Here is an 18,736-nt window from a genome sequence, read left to right as displayed (position 1 = left end):
TTCAACCCCTCTCAGCCCTCATTGCTGTTTGCATCTGATGGTTATAGAGTACATGCATATTCAAACATGATTTACATAATTTGCTCAGTGTGCAATTCAGCTATGGAAAAGCATGTGCAAATTTTTTTAAAAAAAAAAACCCAACTCCCAAAGCAGGGTGAATACCAGAAACACAGAACAGCATGGAGCACCAGGCAGCGAGGCTTGTGGCCTGTGCTCTCGGCTATGGCTCTTGGGGGGGGGCTTGGAGGAAGGACATTTCTTCCCAAGCAAAGCAGTCTCCTTTTACGGAGCCTTATTAGGGTAGGAGTCCTAGAAACTCCAGGTTTCTTACCAAAGGGAAAACAGGTTTTGATCCTTTTCCCTCACAACCCTGTGGAGGTAAACCAGCAGAGGCAACAGGCCCCAGGACAGCCTCACCTTCAGCTACCTCATGTCCCTTCACACTGTGACACTCCTCCTCCAAGGTGAATTACAGGAGAACCGGAGATGTTTTCACATCAAAGCCTGAAGCCATAAGCATTCAAAAGCAAACAAAAGCCCACCCGTATTTTTATTTGGCAGTACAGCTCCATGCACACCTACGGCACAGTGTGAATAAAAATTCAGTGGTTCCCACTTTGCTCTTCATGAGATTAGTCATCCTACTGGGCAAGTTCTCCGTCTACTGCACAACTCCTGAGAAATGCGCCCTCTTTTCAAGAAACACAGACCAACCCCAAGCATTCAAAGAACTGCAAAAATTGCCACGCGAAGGAAAATATACTTTCTAAAGGGGAGACTGCTGCAGAAGTGTGATCCCTGATGCTGCTGTCACTTAACTGTAGAGAAATTTCCCAATGATGGGGATATTTTTAGTGCTTTCTCAGCTGAGCAATCTTTAATTCATTTGAAATCTTAAGCCCAGGCACTCAGAAGTATTACCCAGGAAATAGAGCTATAAAGCATTTATGTGCAATAGAAATCATTAGTAGCGCGATCGTGATAAAGCTGTGGTATTGGTAACGTGGTAAAAGCTCCGGCCCCGATGCTACTTGCTCAGATCCAACACAGAAAGTCTTTGAGAGTTTATGATTCTCTGCTGGGATCTACTGAAATTACAGGGTTCACTGTCAAAGTTAGGTGTGTGTCAACAGTGTTAACTTTGAAAGCCCATTAATGCTTTAGGCTGAAATCTTATGTCATGGACCACATTGATTGGAATAGATTAGACAGTGGATTCACCAGAAAAACACGGGATATGGATTACAGGGGAGCTTTTTATGTGATGGCTAAACTGTACTAACCTAGCCCAGCTCTTTTTGTTTTAAGAAAGTGGATCTATTAGCCCAGTCTCACAAATTAAGTAAAATCTCAGAATCACAAGTGAGTAAAGTTAAGTAGGTTTTTTTCCTTTTAAATTGCTTCTTAATCAATAAATTGTTGTCCTGGTCTTGTTAAAACATTTTTATAAAGTTAATATTAATGTAAATATTATTGCTGTTTTTACAAAAATAGGATTACCACCATATTGGCTGCTGCCATTGTTTAACAGCTGGCTCTGCAATGGAAAACTGTGTTTTTAGGTTTAATTAATTTTTAGCCTCCAGATGGTGATAGGAAATACAGTATCACCCCAAAACTGATAACAAAAAAGAGTTGTCATGACTTCATAAGCCAAACCAAATGTAGGGAAAGAAATGGTGTTATACAAACCCATGTATGACAGTGTATATTATTACTTCTGTCCATTTAAAAAGTCAGGAGTGGAATTCACTGCTATTAAAACAGGTTACTGCAAAAAATCTCAAAAACACTTTATAATAAATTTATATCTATGGTGTAGAAAAGTCCCTTGCTCTGACTCCATCCCTGAGATTCTTTCATTTTCACAGAAGCAACATCTTTGCAAAGGATAATATATAACATATAGCATCTAATACATAATATATATTTCTATAATTATTACAATAGTATGACGTATAATAATGTAAAATATATTAATTTTATAATTTCCCATCCTAAATGCCGATGAACATTGAAATCTCAAGTTTTGAGCCAGCAATTTTAAAGAATTTTTGCTCATGCCAATCAAAACATCTTTTATAGTTTTAGTTTTTACTTTTGTTACAAGGAATTAACTTTCATTTCCGATGAAAAAAATAAATTGAAAAGGCACAGCACAGTTTTCAATTTATAATTTCACTACCGAGGGTTTGTGTATACTAGATTACCACTCCTTTCCTACACAGCTTCCTACAAACAATCCTCTCAGTTGTTGCTCCTTTCTGTATACGTTTGTTTTTAACCTTTAAAGCACATTCTTCATGTTCAATGAATTGTCATGCTTTGTGCTGCCAAGTGGGACACCCACTTCAAGTCTGTAATCTTGTGGTTAGCAGGAGCTGGAAGTTCTCTTTTGTCAGTATTTCAGTTCAGCACTGAACATTGATTTGAATCATTAATAGCTTTGAGATGATATGATGTGTACTTGGCTCAATCACAGAGACCATTTTCAAAGACAGAGTTGTCCCAAAACCTTAATTATTCATGAAATAGTCACAGATTTTTCTTTCTTCATATTCAATTATCTTTATTCATTGCTAAACACAGGACATGTGATGAAAACAGGCTTCTATTCAAAATTTACTGGACTCCTTATGGTACTGGGCAATTTTAATAGTCATCTACAGCACAGCAGCGGTCACAGAGAGATACTTTGGACACAGCAGGTGGGAAAAATGTCTCTTCCGGAGAATCACTGCACAAGTGAGCAGAAAAAAACTGTGATTCATGCTTTTTTTTTTTTTTTTTAAGACTATGCTATCAGAAGGAGAAATGAAGCTTGCCTCTACAGATACTCTAGTGAATTAAGCAAATCTTAGTAGCTGTTCAAAGGCAGTTCTTTGTAGTCAGTTTTGCAGCCAGTTTTTCAAGCTCTCTCCCAAATCTTCCAGCCACCAGTGCCCCTGTCTCTGCTGCTCTCTCTACTCCCAGTTCCTCAAGGCAATACATCATTTCACAGTATTTCCCTCAGATCTTTTTAACGCTTCCTACTGCCACTGCTTCAGGAAGAACCCAGCAATGATAATCCATCCCTACTGCAAAGATAAGGGCAAGAATGACCTGGTATACCCAAAGCACAAACACACTGAGAGAAGTGTGCTGATATGTAAGAGCTCACATGATCATCAGTGGTTTTTCCCTCTGGCTCTCAGCCACTGCATCACCATCTCGCTTCACGTGGTTATGTAAAACAGCTTAGCCTCTGTCACGAAGAAAATTACCTTCAGTCTTCTGAAATTTTACTGTTGGCACAGCTCCAGCAGCAGCAGAGAAATATGTTATCCTGCATGTTCCACACTTGTATAATGCTCCATGCTGTCTTCCTTTTTAAAATTTAGTCACTTGTGGCTGTCCACACATGAAAAGCCATATAGGAAGCTATTTTCTTTCTGGAAAGACTGACATGTGCTATCAGCTCTTTCTGTATTTTTCATGATCCCAAATAAACCCCTGGGGTTTGTTATTTCTGGTGTTCACATACTATGGACATAGGCTAAGTCTTTTCTTCAGTATTTTAATGCTAGCAAGCATCTTCATATTTTTCTTCTCTCCCTGCTGCTGCTTTTACTTGCAGCAGACAAACAGGACAGGAGACAGGAACTTTGCAACCCGTCACAGACTCTCAAAAGCCACTTGAACCCCCTGGAGAGCTGTATGTTTGAAGTGTGTTTATCTGACATTGGGATAAAGGGCATAGTGACCAGCAGACAGCAAGATTTTAATCCACTTCTTCATTCTCATTCCCATTTACACTTACTGTTTCAAAACTGTAATTCCTTCTTCTACAAAACAGCCAAATTTCATAGCCAAAATGACAGATACTTTCTGGATGAGGGCAGAAAATAATGCAAATTGCATCCTTTACTGATCCTTATTCCACTACTGAAAGGACCCACTTCAGCACAGCGTGTAAGCACGAACTTCAGTTTTTACTAAACAGGGGCATGTGAGTAAATTGGATCCTGAAGAGTGGCTTCACAAAGGGGCTTAGGAGGCATTTCATGAGTAAATGCCTCCATGAAATTTGGACTCCCAGTCCAACTTTCACTCTAGTTGGGATGTCCCAATCATCTCTTTGAGTACAAATAATAAGCTTATCTTGGTCTCTAAAGATATTGTGTTCATGCCATACATAAATATATGAAGGTGAAGAGCATGCCTAAATTGAGGAACCTAATTTCTATACCCTCCCAAGGGGACTTTTGCACCACTCACTTCCCAACCAGAAGGCTACAAGAAAAGCACTACCCATGCTCCACTGACTGGGGGGAAGCACAGGCCGCATTAGAGAAAGACTCCAATTCGGTAGCCAATTCTAAGAGTACTTTTACAGAGATGGCTGTCACAGGTTCTGGTCCCAGAATGGCCCATTTGCAGGAAGCAACTATTTCATAAAACAAAAAAATGAGCAGGGAATGTAATCCATGCTGAGGGAACAGCTATCCAACCAGACCTTCAGACTAAGAGCGCTTAAGTTACTTGTACCAAGCAGGCTTAAGTATAGGCTAGGAAATAAGCCACTTGCTCCTGGCAAAGTAGCACTTAATGGAGCATCCAAGGAACTTTGCTGAGTCAAAATTGTGGCCTTTCAGAAGTATAAGAAGTTAAGCAGAAGGAAACATCTAAGAGAGCTAAGTACCTGGCCTTATACTTTGGTTCAGTTCTACCTAAAATGTAATTAAAAGATGGAAATCTGTGGACTTACAACCTTGCGACTAGCACTGTCGCACAGTTCAGGAGCTCTCTTGCAATAGGAACAAGACAAAAAAATCTTAGTTTCTTCTCTCACATGGTCACTCTAGTGTTTCTGTGCTAACCTCCCATAGGGCTGATATAGTTCTGTTGCATCACATTGTTTTAGACTTTGTTGGCCAAAAAGGAAAGTTAATTTCAGACTTACAAGCTGCCCCTTGAGGAATTTTTTAAGAAGGAACTTATCTTTTAAAAAATGTCAACAAACTGCATTAGAGAGTGTTCCCAATTACACACTTCGACCACATCAGCTGCTGTTTCTTCAGCTGTTTATATAAGAGGTTGAATAAATTTGACATATAATCTAGCAATAATTATTCCCATGTGTGTTTTATCCCTTCTACTATAATATTTCTTCATGTTTTTACTTTCATTTCAAAGGAATCAAAGCCTCTGCGACTACATTTTGGGCATATGCAGGGACATCTGCATGCATCTCTGCCGTCCCCTAATAAGTTTGAAGCCATTAGCTAATTGGAATAAGCTGATGTCTTTGGTCAAGTCTATTGAACACTGGCTACTATGCACAGGGAAAACTGCAACATGAAAGCAATCTTTATTAGATATGAAATCCTCATAGAAGAGCAATGTTTTGAATAACATTAATGATGGAAAAAGCTTCTGTCAGAGTTTCTGCCTTATCAGTCACAAAAAAAAGAAATCTAACCACAAAACACAAACCCAAAGGAAACTAGATTTTATTGCTTCCATGCTCCCAGAAGTACTTGTTAATGCAGTTGCTGAATGACTTGTTTATTTTCTTTACTTCTCTGGGTTTCAGCATTATCAGTGTTAAGGACAGAAGTATCTGCTGCTATCTGCTGAAAAGGCATTTGATATTAAACAGCCATTGCTGAGTCAGAGAAGAAAAAGCCCTGTAATGGAGTGGCCCCCAAGCTTTCTAGACCAAGAATTCCTGTATCCTTTTCTTGCAGGATGCATTCAAGTTTTAACTGAAAATACCTTTGCATTAATATGGCCCAGTTTGGGGCTTTAATTTGGGAATCAGTCTAAAAGAATATAAGCTCAAAGAATAATGAATGCAGAACATCTGAAGCATAGTAGTGCAAACTACTATTGTGTACAAGATTCAAGTTTTTACTTTGGAGACTTGTAGAGATTACTAAACAAGAGCAGAGTATTTCTCAAAGTGGATCTCAAAGTGGATTCATGGCAACAGCTGTAAAAAAATAAATATAAATCCATGCCCATTGGGTTGATTTTTCTAGTGCTTCAATAGAAGCTCAAAATCAGGGTCTTTTTTGATGTGTCTCACGTGGGCTCTCTTATTGCTTCAAAGTTATCTCTGCTCCATTGTGCTGATTTATAAAAATCATTTAAAAGCAGATACCTAAAATCATTTTCTTTTCCTTTCTAAAAACATTAGCATCACTGGCAGATAGGCAAGACAAGCCAAAACCCTGGGATGCTGCCTCCATGTAATTAATCAGTGTGACTTAAGCAGGGTCAGCATCTGGCTGCTTTTAATTTAAAATGCTTTTATGGAAGACAAAGGAGTTGACAGCTCTTTTCTTCATGTGAGATTAGCAAGCCCACAACTATCCGACACCTCTAAATAACCCTTCCTTTTTCCTGTCCCACTCACCATCTGTTATGAGCAGAGGTGGCAAGTATTATTTGATTTAAAGGTTTTCACTGGAAAATGCTGGCTTGTAAAAAAAAAAAAAAGAAAAAAAAAAAAAGCTTTATTCGTGGAAGAGCGTTGGTTTTGATGCATTCCCAGTGACACCCTGGCAGAGCTAATGGGGATGGAAGGCTTCCAGAACGTGGGCTAGTCCTAAACAAGCAGGCTACCCCAAACTAGGACCACCTCCAGTTTTTCTGGATCCACAAATCCTAAGCCATCTTGCCACACACTAACCTGGATTCACAACAACTGCCTGGGGGGGTTGCTTATTTTTCTTCTTCCAGATTTCCCTCTTGTGGAAAATTTCAGGTTTCTCACTTTTCCTTCAAGAACAGGACTTAGCAATGTGGAGGACCAGGTGTAACAGAAACGCTGGATGCCAACCAGCTCTACTTCGGATAGTTTCAAGGTAAAGCACTCAGCATTTTGTTTACTTCAGACCAGAGAGAGCTGAGAAACGCTCATCTTCTGCTACCCCTTCTGAAGATTTGCTTCTGTCTTGAGGGCAAAAAATGCTAAACCTGCATCAATAAAAGCTGCTCCTGCTCTACAGAAACAAAGCCCCTCTCATCTCAATCTCCTCAGTGCTGTCTGTCTAGTTAGACCGAAGCAATTTCAGCTGGGGACAGTGTGCTGGGGGAGGGGAGGAGACTTGTACTTTGCATACTATTCAAAATCTTGTCTAAAAAACCTAAAGCCCTACATAGGTGCTTAAGTTGAAGCCTGCAAGTAACATTATTACATCTCAGGGTTTGTGAGACTGTGATTTATTTTTAGAAAGAAGTCAGCACTTCCTGGAGATTAAAAATAACTCACCTGTAATAGTGTCTTCTCTGTAGTAATGATATGGTCTTTGAAAATTGTATTAAAATATTAAGAGAAGAGGTATTTTAACAAGTCTGGGGGAAGATAAACCACACTTACTGATCTACTGACTCCCAAAACACAGTCTTAATCAAATGTGAACTGGTTTTTGGGTCAGCAAAAAGCTGTACTTTTCTACTAGAGACTGTGTGTACAGTTATCAGGGTTATACCATCACAGACAGTCATATCGTCTTTAAGGGAAAAAAAAAAGCCTACTGCTAATCTGCCAAACTATTAGTGAAAATTTGAAAGTTTAAGTCTAAAACAATTTGCAAACTAATTAAAACAGGATAATAGAATTTGCGAACATGATGTGTATTCTGCACTGCAGCGATTCCCAATACTTGGGAGAAACTTGAAAAAACGTCAAAAATCAGTCTAACATTTCACACAGACGATGTCACCACACGTTTCATATCACATTCTTGTTCTCTTGGGGGAACGCAGTTCAAAGGGAGGAACACGTACGAAGCAGTTACACCCCTTAGCTTTATTTCTGCCGGGAAGTCTCTTTGGCTGTTCCTGAGAATTTCACTGTTTAAACTCCGCGCCAGGTTATCACTGTAAAACTGCAGCAGGTCAGTGGAAGTTGCCCAGGAGCAATGAGGCCAGACTTCCACACTCACATCTCTGTGGGGCTGCCCTGGCAGGCCCTTACAGCCAGGGGTACCTACAGGCTGTAATGACTGAGGAGTCAGTAACAGAAGCACCTTCTCCAAAATGCTGCAGTAAATGGAGCCCAGAGGGTCATCACTGATGATCCGGCGATACTCAGCAGGAAGAGAGCGGGCAGTAATGCTGTCAACACACCAGCTGCACTTCCACTCAAAGGGAGCTGCAAATACACTCTGTCTTAACTGCCAATCCAGTCCTAAAAGAAGGAAATGCTGCTCTGATCTCACTGCAGCTTGGAAATAACCACAGAGACCATAATTTTCACTAGTCCTTTTCTTTCCTCTACAAGCAGCATAATTTTCTGACCCTAGGTCTCTGCTCCACCCCATCTTCCTTCCCAGCATTTCCCCACTAGCCAGAGAGAGTACTTCACTTCCCACACCTCATAATTCCACCACCAGCATTGCAGCTGGACTGGCAACACCACCAATACCTGGTCTTGTGGGTTCCCCAGCCACACTTTCAGATTTAAAGGCAGCTTATAAAGCCTATGGGACCTTATGGAAGGAAGACAGACTTCTTCCTGCAAGGAAGAGGCCTTACAAGCTTTCTGCATCGTAAAACAATCCTAATTTGATTTATATCGAGCAACCAAGACTGTTCTTACAAAGTGAGTAATACAGCAATACTTAAATCATGGAAATAACATTACTATTTAAGCCTTGAAAATCCTGCCATCTACTCATAATCCCATGTACTTTAATAACATTGATAACAGGTGAACAGAAGACCCTTGAAAGGAAACAGGTTGTTTTTTTCCTTACCCTGATTTTTGACTCAGTTTTCTTTCACTGTTGAGAAACATTGTTTCTTCCTCCATTTCTTGTTCTGTTACTACGTTATTTCCGAGTCTCTGTTGAGAATTTGCTTCCCATACGCCATCACCACCAACCACCTGCAACACGAGGGCATCTGCTCTTGCGATATTCTCATCCTCGGTAGTCAAACTGTCCAAGGGAGAACAGCCCTCACGTTCAGATGATTTATGAAGGGGAGCTTCTAGCTGAAATTCTGCTCGAGTGTCAAAAATCGATTCCTGCACTACAACAGCTTCCAGTTCTTTGCCAGAATGTCCAGACTCTGATTTTGGTGTCTCTAATCCGGCAGAAATTTTTTTGGGTGATATGTCACTGACTTCATTTTGGCCCAAAACAATCCAGGCCTCATCTTGCCCACAGTTTTCCGGCGAGCTCCTTTCATCGTCCAGTTTTTGAGGCATGATAGAAGAACTTTTCTCTGCTAAGTTAACAGAGTCCCATTCAGTCCCCCAAACAGAATGGTCTTCCCTTTCATTTATTATGGAGATTGGCTGAAATGTATCCGAGGAGCCTGGTGAAAAGCCTTCATGAGATTCTGTTTGTTGAGCTACATTAACTTCTTGAAATGCAAAATCACTTCCTTTTGTTTCAAGGGTATCCTCCCTTGAAGGTGTATTTTCTTCCCCAGTAACAAGGATGTAATCCATCTCCAGTGAAGCTTGATCGCTGTACACCTGCATCCTCATATCTTCCTTACCCTCTGTACTTTTCAGTTCAGGGCTCTCGGAGGAATTTCTCGACTTATTCTCCCTATAAAGTGGGTCAGTGGCAGCTTCTAAAAAAACAGGCAGACAGAAACTGTTTTTAGTTTTCACATCACTATTTTAGTCAGCATGATTTCTTTAAATCAGTACAGTGGATAAAGCTTGTTTCAGTTTGCTTGCACGGCCTCTGTTAATGTGTACTTGAACTTTATAACATCACCATCATTATTATTATTGTTAAAGATTATACATTAACACTGTGATCATTCCTACGGGACAAATGACTCAGCGTCCCATGTGCTAGGCCCTGTATAAACATCATAAATGTCACTGTTTCAATATTTAAAAGCTTTAGATCAGTCTAGGTGGCGATGTTACAGGTCTTCCCAAAGTACAGAGTTTTGTACATCAGGGAGACACACAAGCTTGAACTTCACTCAAAGCCTCACCATTCAGCAGTAATACTCAAATATTTACTTCTTTCTTTGTCCTATGAACGTGCTCTGGAAAGAGTACAGATTTTCTTACCATCGGGTGATCTTTTATCTCCACCTGGCGGTGAGTCGAGATCAGTTGTTTCTGCTTCATGTTTGATTCCTTTCAAAATCTCAGAGGCTCCTGGAGCCACTTCAGACTTCAAGAGTGAAGACACCAACACAGGATCTTCCTGAGGGCACTCTGTGGATGTGTCAGGCACCTGATCCTTGACACTATCATCTTTGATCATTGGGGTGCCTTCTGCATCTTCACGAGGAGTAAGCACAGGTAAAGGCTTTTCCAAAGAAACATTGTCACAAAATGGCTTCTGTAACAAGAGCTCATCCCTGGCACATTCTCTGCTGCCAGAGGGTCCGGCACCAAGAGATACTGGGGAAGGTGGAGTGCACATCACTGGTGATTGATCACTAGGTGTTCCCTGAAACACGGGAGCATCATTTTCAATTTTCTGTTTGGGTTCTTTTATTATGTCATCAACCAGCTGATTATTTGAATCAGATTCATGGTCTTCATTATCACTAGACAGAAAAGATCTGGGGAAGAATATCTGTTTAGCACTTGATTCCCTTTCTGCTCCTTCACTGCCCACTACTGTCCATGTGTTCCTTCCAGTGCATGTGCTTGGTGGGATATTAGTGGCAGATGTGTTACTGATGTTATGTTCTACCCCACTCTCAGATCCATCCATGGATTCATCTGCCATTTCTAATTCATCACCAGTTATTGCTGTATGGTCAATATCAGAATATTTTCCAATTTCAACCAAGGCACTCATTTCTTTTAAGCTCTGTTCTGGCATGTCAGGTAGAGTGAAATCAGTGGGAATAAAATGTGTTTGGGAGTTCACTGTTTGAGCAGAATCAAGTGGTGTTTCTTGACAGCTTGCAGGTGTATGACTTTCATGGAATATATCTTTCGGATCTAAGCACGTTACCCCTAAAACTTCAGTGGGGATCTTAACTGAGTCGATTTGCTCAGTAATAAGCTTCCTTTCTAGGCCACATTCTTCCAAAATTGCAAATGCAGAAGGCTCCTGAGCATTAGCAGAGATTAGCTGATAGGATTCATCGATCTTTCCTTGATCATAGTCCTGGGAACTGTCACTTTCAGACTGTGCCTCCAACTTCTGCATTGCTAACTGATACTTTGAATCAAAATCTACCTCTTTACTCATATTTGACAGTGTGCAAATCAGCTGACTATCTTTGTCTTCAAGCTCCACCTCAGTCTGAGAAGATGGGAGAGAGGCGTGCCTAGCATCGTACTCCTGGCACACGTCTGGACTGCTTGATGCCTCTGAACTATTGTCTTGGTCACAGTGACTTAATATATCGGGATTTTCACTGTCTCCTTTCAAAGTGAAAAGCTGCTCAGCATTAGTCCACAAGTCAGGTTCCACTGAAAACAGCTGACTACTTTCTTGGGTGTTATCCTGTAAAATATCTGGGATAAGTGCAGGTTGGGGAACTAATATATTCCACCCTGGACTTGACTTCTCTGTCATTTCAAAAGATAAGTCTTCCACAGTGGAAGCACCTGGCAGGGAGTTGTGCACTTCTAATGTTTCACAGGTATCCAGTTGTTGTTCTTGAGGAATGAGACTTGCATCTCCCTCATTGTCATTTGGTTGAGCAAGTATTGTGTTTTCTTGAACTAATGTATTTGACATACTTGGTTCATAATCTTCTGAAAAAGGATTCTGTGGACTCAGTTGATCTCCCTCATCTGTGGGAAAAGGCTGCTCTTTGAAGTCCCCTCCTTCTTTGTCCAGTATGAAAGGATCAAATTGTTTGAACTGTACAGTATCTTGATTTATTTGACTATCGTGAATATTCATAGCCTGTGCTAGCCTTTCATTTTCTTCTTCACAGCAGTATAGGCGGGGAGCCTGAATTCCCTCATTACTTGGATCAGTGAAATGTGCATCTTCTAGCTCTTCATTTGGTAAAGGTGGTCCCCAAGAGTCCTGCTTACTGTTTATGAACTGGTTTGCTACAGGAAGACTTGAAGTAGAATATTGATCTTCCATTGGCTTTTCTTCACAAGTTTGTGAATTCCACCATTCTGAATTATCATCTGGAAAACCAAATGTTTCTACTGTGGACTTTGGTTCAAATCTTAAATCAGCTTCCAATGACATATTCCACATATCTAAAGCTTTTGAAGAATATTCTTCTTTATCAGCAACTGCAAAAGTCGGTGTAGTATCTTCATTCACTTGATGCCAACATGAGTCTTCTGCAGTACGCGTTTTTTCACTGAAAATAGTCTCTTGAGCTTTCTTCTGAAGTGTTGCCCAGTGCTGTAAATGTTCAGAAGCCTCATCGGACTCAGTTATAGTCAAGCCGTCCTTTGATATACTCCCAGCTTTAATTGTTTCAGGATTCTCATTTAAGATGCTTACCTGGACCTCCTCTCCCACCTTAGTTTTTGCATGTAAATTGTCTTCATCTGTTTCAGGACTTGTTGCATTGGATTGTGCATAATCCTCTTCAATTTCAGATGCCCTGTGCTTATTTTTTTCATATGTGGAATCTTCATTAATCACTGCTGGACATGTATCTGAATTCTCTGAATCCTCATTTATTTCAGGACTTGACAAAGAAGATACAGCATCATCATCTACATGGGCATTCCAAAAATCTAAATTTTTAGGAACTTTGCATTCAGTGCTTGTTTCAAGTCCTTCTTGACATTCACTCCCAAATTCTTTTCTTTTATTAGCCTCCTCAAGTTTTTTATCATTTGTAAAATCCCACATATCTCTACTCTCTGTGTGATGACTAGCAACTGGAAGGTCTCCCCATGCATTCACAGATGCATCACTTAAATCAGGACTTGTTCCACTTGAGTGTGTATAATCATTTATAGAATCACTCCACATACTATCTTCTTCCAAATAACTTTTGATCTGTATATCTTTAGAAACGCTACTTGTGGTGTTTGCCATTTCAAGGACTTCACTTGCCTCAGGACTTGTTCCAGGAGATTGCAAATCTTCACCTGGCTGTGAATTCCAAGCAGTTTGGGGAAAACTGTCATGAAGTGTCACACATTCCTCTCCAAAAAGGTTATTAGCAGATTCTAAATTTTCAGAATTGCCATTTCTCCCAGAATCTATGTCACGTGAAAATGAACTTTCAACCACAGACATATCTGTAATGTCAGGAACACTGACATATCCAGCAGAAGGACTTCTCTGAAATTTAATTTGTGGAGACTCATCTATGAAAGATTTTTCATGAGTGCTGCTCAGTTCTGGGCTATCTTCAGGAGACACTAACTCAGAATTACAAAGGCCTAAATGATTAGGAAACACATCATATAAGCCCTCTTTCTCTTCTCTCTGCATTTCTGCTGCTTCATTCATCAAAGGAATTGATGTGGCTAAGTGAGAACCACTGTTCCCAGAGTCACTGCAGATGCCTACGTTCCCAGGCATTTTAGAAGATTTATCTTCATGATTATCACTACCTCTATCAGAACTTTCAGAGATGCTCTCCATCTCAGGACTTGGTGCATCATCTATCACTGTAGTCTCCTTTTCACCTTTCTCAGAAAGCGGCTGTGATGTTTCACAAGAACTGTAATTTTGTGGCTTGGAGTCATCAAAAGATTCATAATTTCTATCTTCCTCAGAAGCACTTGAAGAAGATTCTGCACTGTTCTGTAATAATTCTTTCCTCTCTTCCTGACTGACTAAATTACTGTCATTGGAAAATGACACATTCTCTCTGTCTAAAGCTTCCGAACTAACACTATTCTGCATTTTTTCTAGTGAGCTGGGAACTTCACACATTGACCTGTTTTCTTCTGAATCAGCATTACATGAAGATTCACTATCGTCTTGCACTGGTTTGTTAGAAATGTCACTAATATTTTGTTGTCCATCTGTTTCATCTATTCTCTCACATTCCTCTTTTTCTTCCTGAGAGATGGCAACGGTATTGCAGTTCTCCCAGGCTTCCTCACGATCCTGCTCTGTCTGTAAACTCCATGAGTTTGGTTCCAGCACTGATTGCTGACTATCCAGCTTTTCATCATCATCAACAGTGTTTTGTGCTTCCTCTTTACCAGGTATCTCACTTCCTAAGTCAAATGCTTTCAGGTTCAAATCGTTACCAGCATCTGAAGTTGTTGTAGACGTGTCTGCATCTTCTACTGGAACATTGCTCACCATTTCTACATTTTCAGATGTACATCTAGTATTTAATTCATTCTGTGGTGGTGACAAGTCATTCACTGTTTGATTGTATACTGGTGCTATTTTTCTGTTTTGAGAGATAGAAAAGTTATTTTCATCAGTATTTGTCTCAGTTGAAAAATACTGATTACCTGTTTGTTCTGAATTAAGTACAGGTGTACCAGTGGCAGAAAAAGCAGTAATCTCAGAATTTCTTTCTTTTAAGTGGGTTTCATTAGTTAAGGTTGTGCTCCACATGACTGTGTTTCTGGAGCTTGAAAAAGGCATGTTTCTAGGGGATAATGGTTCCTTATCTGCTTTCTCAAGTACTTCTGGTTCATCTAAATTTGAGTTTATGAATTTATCAGTAACTGCTTTGTCAAAATCTTTGTCCTCATTTTCTCTTTCATCTCCCACATATGTAGGTGATATATATGAGTCAGATGTTGAATAATTGGTGTCTAGTGGAGAAACAACTAAATCTTCACCAATGTTTGATGAGCTAAGGTCTGAGCACTTATATGTCAAGAAGTTATCTTCCCATGGCACCACTACTTCCGTTACTTCTTTCCTGATGTTTTTATCATATAAATTCCAGGTCTCTATATTTTCAAATTGTTTTGGTCTATGTTTAGGGTCAACTAATAGATTTTTTTCCTCTGTTTGTAACTTGAAATTGTTTTGCATATTGTTGATACTAGAATTTGTATTTTCAGATGTTCCATATTCTTCTATTGAATAGTATCTCTCTTTATCCCAGGCTTCTGGAGACACCTGAATAGGTGCGTTTTCAGTCTCATTGTCTGCTATGATTTCTGAAGAATCTGATAAGCTAGTTTTTGATATGGCCCATTCCTCAGGCTTATTCACTGATTTCTTTTCTTTGTCCAGTTTGGGCATGTTCCATACATTTTCTGAGGATTTAGCAATATCATCTGCATCAAACTTAGTCCAAACTTCATAAGAGTCTCCAGCTAGTTGACCACCTTTCCCCTCACCAGTATACCACACATCTGATACCACAGGTATTGGCTGACTTGCCTTCCATGGGTCAGTAAAGTTCTCCAGCTCTTGCTCTGTCTCCACAAAAGAAGCAGTTTGCAAACACGAACGTTCAATGTTTTTCTCTTCGTTCTCTAGGTTCTGATTATCTTGTTTAAACTGATTATCCCACAGACCTGTCCTTGTGTATTCCATTTGCTTTGGCTGTTTTTGCAAGAATACAGAATCTGAGGCTCTTCTTTCAATATGTTCCCGTAACAATGGACTTGCTTTACAATCTTTCCATAAGATAGGGCTCTGAAATACAGATTCCTGCTCACTTGAACTCCATGTATCAGCACTTCTGGACTCTAGGTCAAAGCCATCCCACCAGCTCCCATACCTAACACGAGACTGAGAATAGTTTGTGCTATCCATTTCATTAATTCTTTTTACTACATCGTGTGGGAAAAACAAAGGCTGCCCATTATCTAATGGTGAAGTTTCTACAAGACTGTTCATAGGAGTTGGTGGAATTCTTGAATCAGCAGATTTCAACATTTCAGGTGAAGAAGAATCACCTTCAACTAAATCGATCAAGCTTGCAGTTTTCTCACATATATCTCCTGGATTCCCATCAAATTCAGCTAAATTGTCTTCCTCATTTGTTGTCATTAGTAAGTCAGTTGAATAATTTGCTATGTCATTTTCTAGTAGGTTTGCCTCATTGAGTTCTTTCTGCACAGTGGGTGGTTGTCCTGATGAATCACTATTAAGAAAAAAGTCATCTGCTGGGGAACAGTCAACAGAACGAGAAGACGACTCAGATGGAGCTGTAACCATGGGTGCTAGATCAAAATTGAAAAGATCGAAGTTATCGCTATTATTTCTAGATTGAGGTTTTTGTTCTTCTGCTATTGTACCTTCAGGAATAGGGCTATAGGAATCAAAACCAGGCAGAAGACTGTGATGGGAAGCAGCACCTTCTGCGACAGGGCTTTCATCACTAAGAAAAACAGAGCTCTCCTTGGAAGACCGGCTGCTTCTAATAGTGGCCAATCCACTGTCTGGACTCACAAGATCGACATTAACATCAACGTGGGCTGGTATAGATCCATTGAGATCTTGAGGATTTTCTATAAAATTGACAGAACTGGGTTGTGGTTCTACATCAGAACCATATAACTCCATAATACCAGAAGATCCTTGTGAAAGTGGAGCACTCCCAGCAACAGCTTCAGTAGAAGAAGTTCTACTGTTTGATACCATTTCTGGTTGTCTTCTATTTATAACTTCCTTAACTAGAAGAAAGATTTGATCACAGGTCACCAAAGAATTTTCTTGATGATAAATGAGAATTTGGTCACATCCACATTCTAGAGGATCCAGCTCCAAACAAGGATTCTGATATTTTTCTAATTCGCAGCAGATCTGTTTAAAAAAAAAAAAAAAAAAAAAAAAAAAAAAAAAAAAAAAAAAAAAAAAAAGGAAAAGGATGTTTCAAAAACCGATGCAATCATGGGTACAGTGGTGCAGTACTGTCTACTTTGTCTACTTCACCGGGTAACACAGCCATGACTATCTATTTGTGTTAATCTATTTCTTGGCCATTTTGCTGTAATAGTCTTTTTATTAAACCTAAATAAATGAAGTATTAAAATTCAGGGTCAATACAAAATATGTATTATAGGATTAGCCAGAATATTTACTTGATATTATACCATTTGACTTTCAAGTTCACTTGTTCATCATTAAAACAAAATCTAAAGAAGTGTTTAGTTGCTGCCCTAAGAAGTCTGAATCAAATATACAAAGGGTACAAAAGAAAAAAAGTATTTCTAGAAGGTGATAATTAGATTCATAAAATAGATTTATATTGATCCTGAAAGCAATAGGGTCATTTAGCTATCCATCCCTAAAATCAGAAGTACTTAAGACTGAGGAAAAAGCTGCAAAAAGTTGCCACAGCAGTGATTTCTTCCATTTGGGGATGAGTATCATGAAAAAAATGCACCTGTCTTTGGATAAACTAAAATCCTAGTAATAATTTGGCTTCATTTTAGAGCATAAATTCTTTAGAAATGAATACACACACATAAGCGTTCTGGTCATCTTTTATAATGTGTTTGTTCATAACTCACTTTCAGAAACTCATTGGGGTAGATCACAATACAAAACCAAGTCAAAACAAGTGGAAAAAAATTCTAGTTTAGCTAAATTGTAAATTCCTTTTTTCTCTTTCTGTATTTCTTGTGAGCATCTGCTCTTTCTGTTAGACTGGTCTGAAACAATCATTAATACCGGAATCTTTTATTTTGCATCATGTAAATAATACAGTCATTTCAAATAGCTACTCATCTGCCAGCCAGTTGTAGCTACTTATTAGCCCCACTTAATTATATAACAGATTGTCATAATATTTTAAAGAATATTTTTTTCAGAAAAGACATTATTTGATTCTTCTTTCAGGTACTTACTTGATTGCCTAGCTCTAAGTTTTCCGAGTATACTGCTATTTGTCGTTTTGTTTGCTCCTCATCTGACAAATAGTTGGCCAAAATGACAAGCACATCAAACCCATATTTATCTATGAATGCTTTCAGAACACCAATGAGACTCCTGTGTAACACGCAGTCCTGAAAAATGACAAGAAATTAGATATTAAAAGAAATGACAATATATTTTCCTTGCTCTTTTCATCCAGATCTATGATGAAAAGAGCCAGAAATGTTAAGATATATCAATGGCTGTAACTGATAACAGGATTCCTTTCATTTGTCAAAACTGCTGTCTGCTTTAAAAAAATAGCCATGTCTTGTACGAAGAGATTTTAAAACTAGTTTGCTTCACTATGGCTGTTTCCATCCAATGAAAAAATGCACAGAATGAATGTAAATACCATATTCATTGTTCCCATTCTCATTTACACTTTGATCAGGGTAATACAGAATCATTTAGATTTTGCAACATAAACCATGCGTCACTCTTTCTGACCTGAGGGCATAATGCACAAAGTACAAATCTCTCTCTTTGGTTCTCTGTTCTGACAACTGCCAGTGAAATAATGAACAAAGTCTCAGAATTTTATTCTTCTCTTTGTTTCTGCTATTTGTATTTGAGATAATTTATTGCCGTCTTCTAGCTAAGCACAATGTCATATGCTATAATAGTTCTTCCGATGCTGCCAAGCTACACTGGCCCTGAATAAACAGCAGTTCATCATGAACACAACACAACTGTATATGCAGATTGGCATGTTATCCCCCCACATCTGTCTCCTAGCTGATAAATTACTGTTTTGGTTACATATATACAAATACTATTTATTAATCTGCTCAAATGTGTCCACAAAACGTGTTCCCTCCCTGTAAGTTAAACTTAAAAGAAAATCCTTGTCAAAATGTTTTGAAATTAGAAAGATTTTTTTTCTAGATCAGACAAAGTTCCACTTTGATGTTTGCACAGTACCTAACAATGAGTTTTATGTGAACTTCATGCAGAGTACTGCACAAACAAAAGTCATCTGTCAGTTTGCTGGTAGACATTCATATGTGAAATCTGAATAG

The 18,736-nt window shown here is 39.1% G+C and overlaps 1 protein-coding gene across 6 annotated transcripts in view; it reads right to left on the bottom strand.

Annotated features, from left to right (window-relative positions):
• Nucleotides 1-18,736, bottom strand: part of LOC135324305 (protein prune homolog 2-like) — a 149,998-nt gene that overhangs the window by 43,429 nt on the left and 87,833 nt on the right. For 5 of the 6 annotated variants that reach the window (XM_064500304.1, XM_064500306.1, XM_064500303.1 and 2 more), the window contains exons 7-9: nucleotides 17,648-17,806; nucleotides 10,037-16,601; nucleotides 8,751-9,579 (exon numbers count right to left, since the gene is read on the bottom strand). In XM_064500304.1, coding sequence (XP_064356374.1) covers nucleotides 8,751-9,579; nucleotides 10,037-16,601; nucleotides 17,648-17,806 — 7,553 coding nt within the window. Of the gene's footprint in view, nucleotides 1-7,368; nucleotides 8,183-8,750; nucleotides 9,580-10,036; nucleotides 16,602-17,647; nucleotides 17,807-18,736 lie in introns of those variants that run through there. The other variant, XM_064500308.1, reaches the window with a different exon arrangement.

Source organism: Dromaius novaehollandiae, chromosome W (genome assembly GCF_036370855.1).
Source record: "Dromaius novaehollandiae isolate bDroNov1 chromosome W, bDroNov1.hap1, whole genome shotgun sequence".
In the NCBI taxonomy this organism is placed as follows: Eukaryota; Metazoa; Chordata; class Aves; order Casuariiformes; family Dromaiidae; genus Dromaius; species Dromaius novaehollandiae.
The sequence above is the reverse complement of the archived record's forward strand: the minus strand, read 5'-3'. Positions and strand labels throughout refer to the sequence as shown.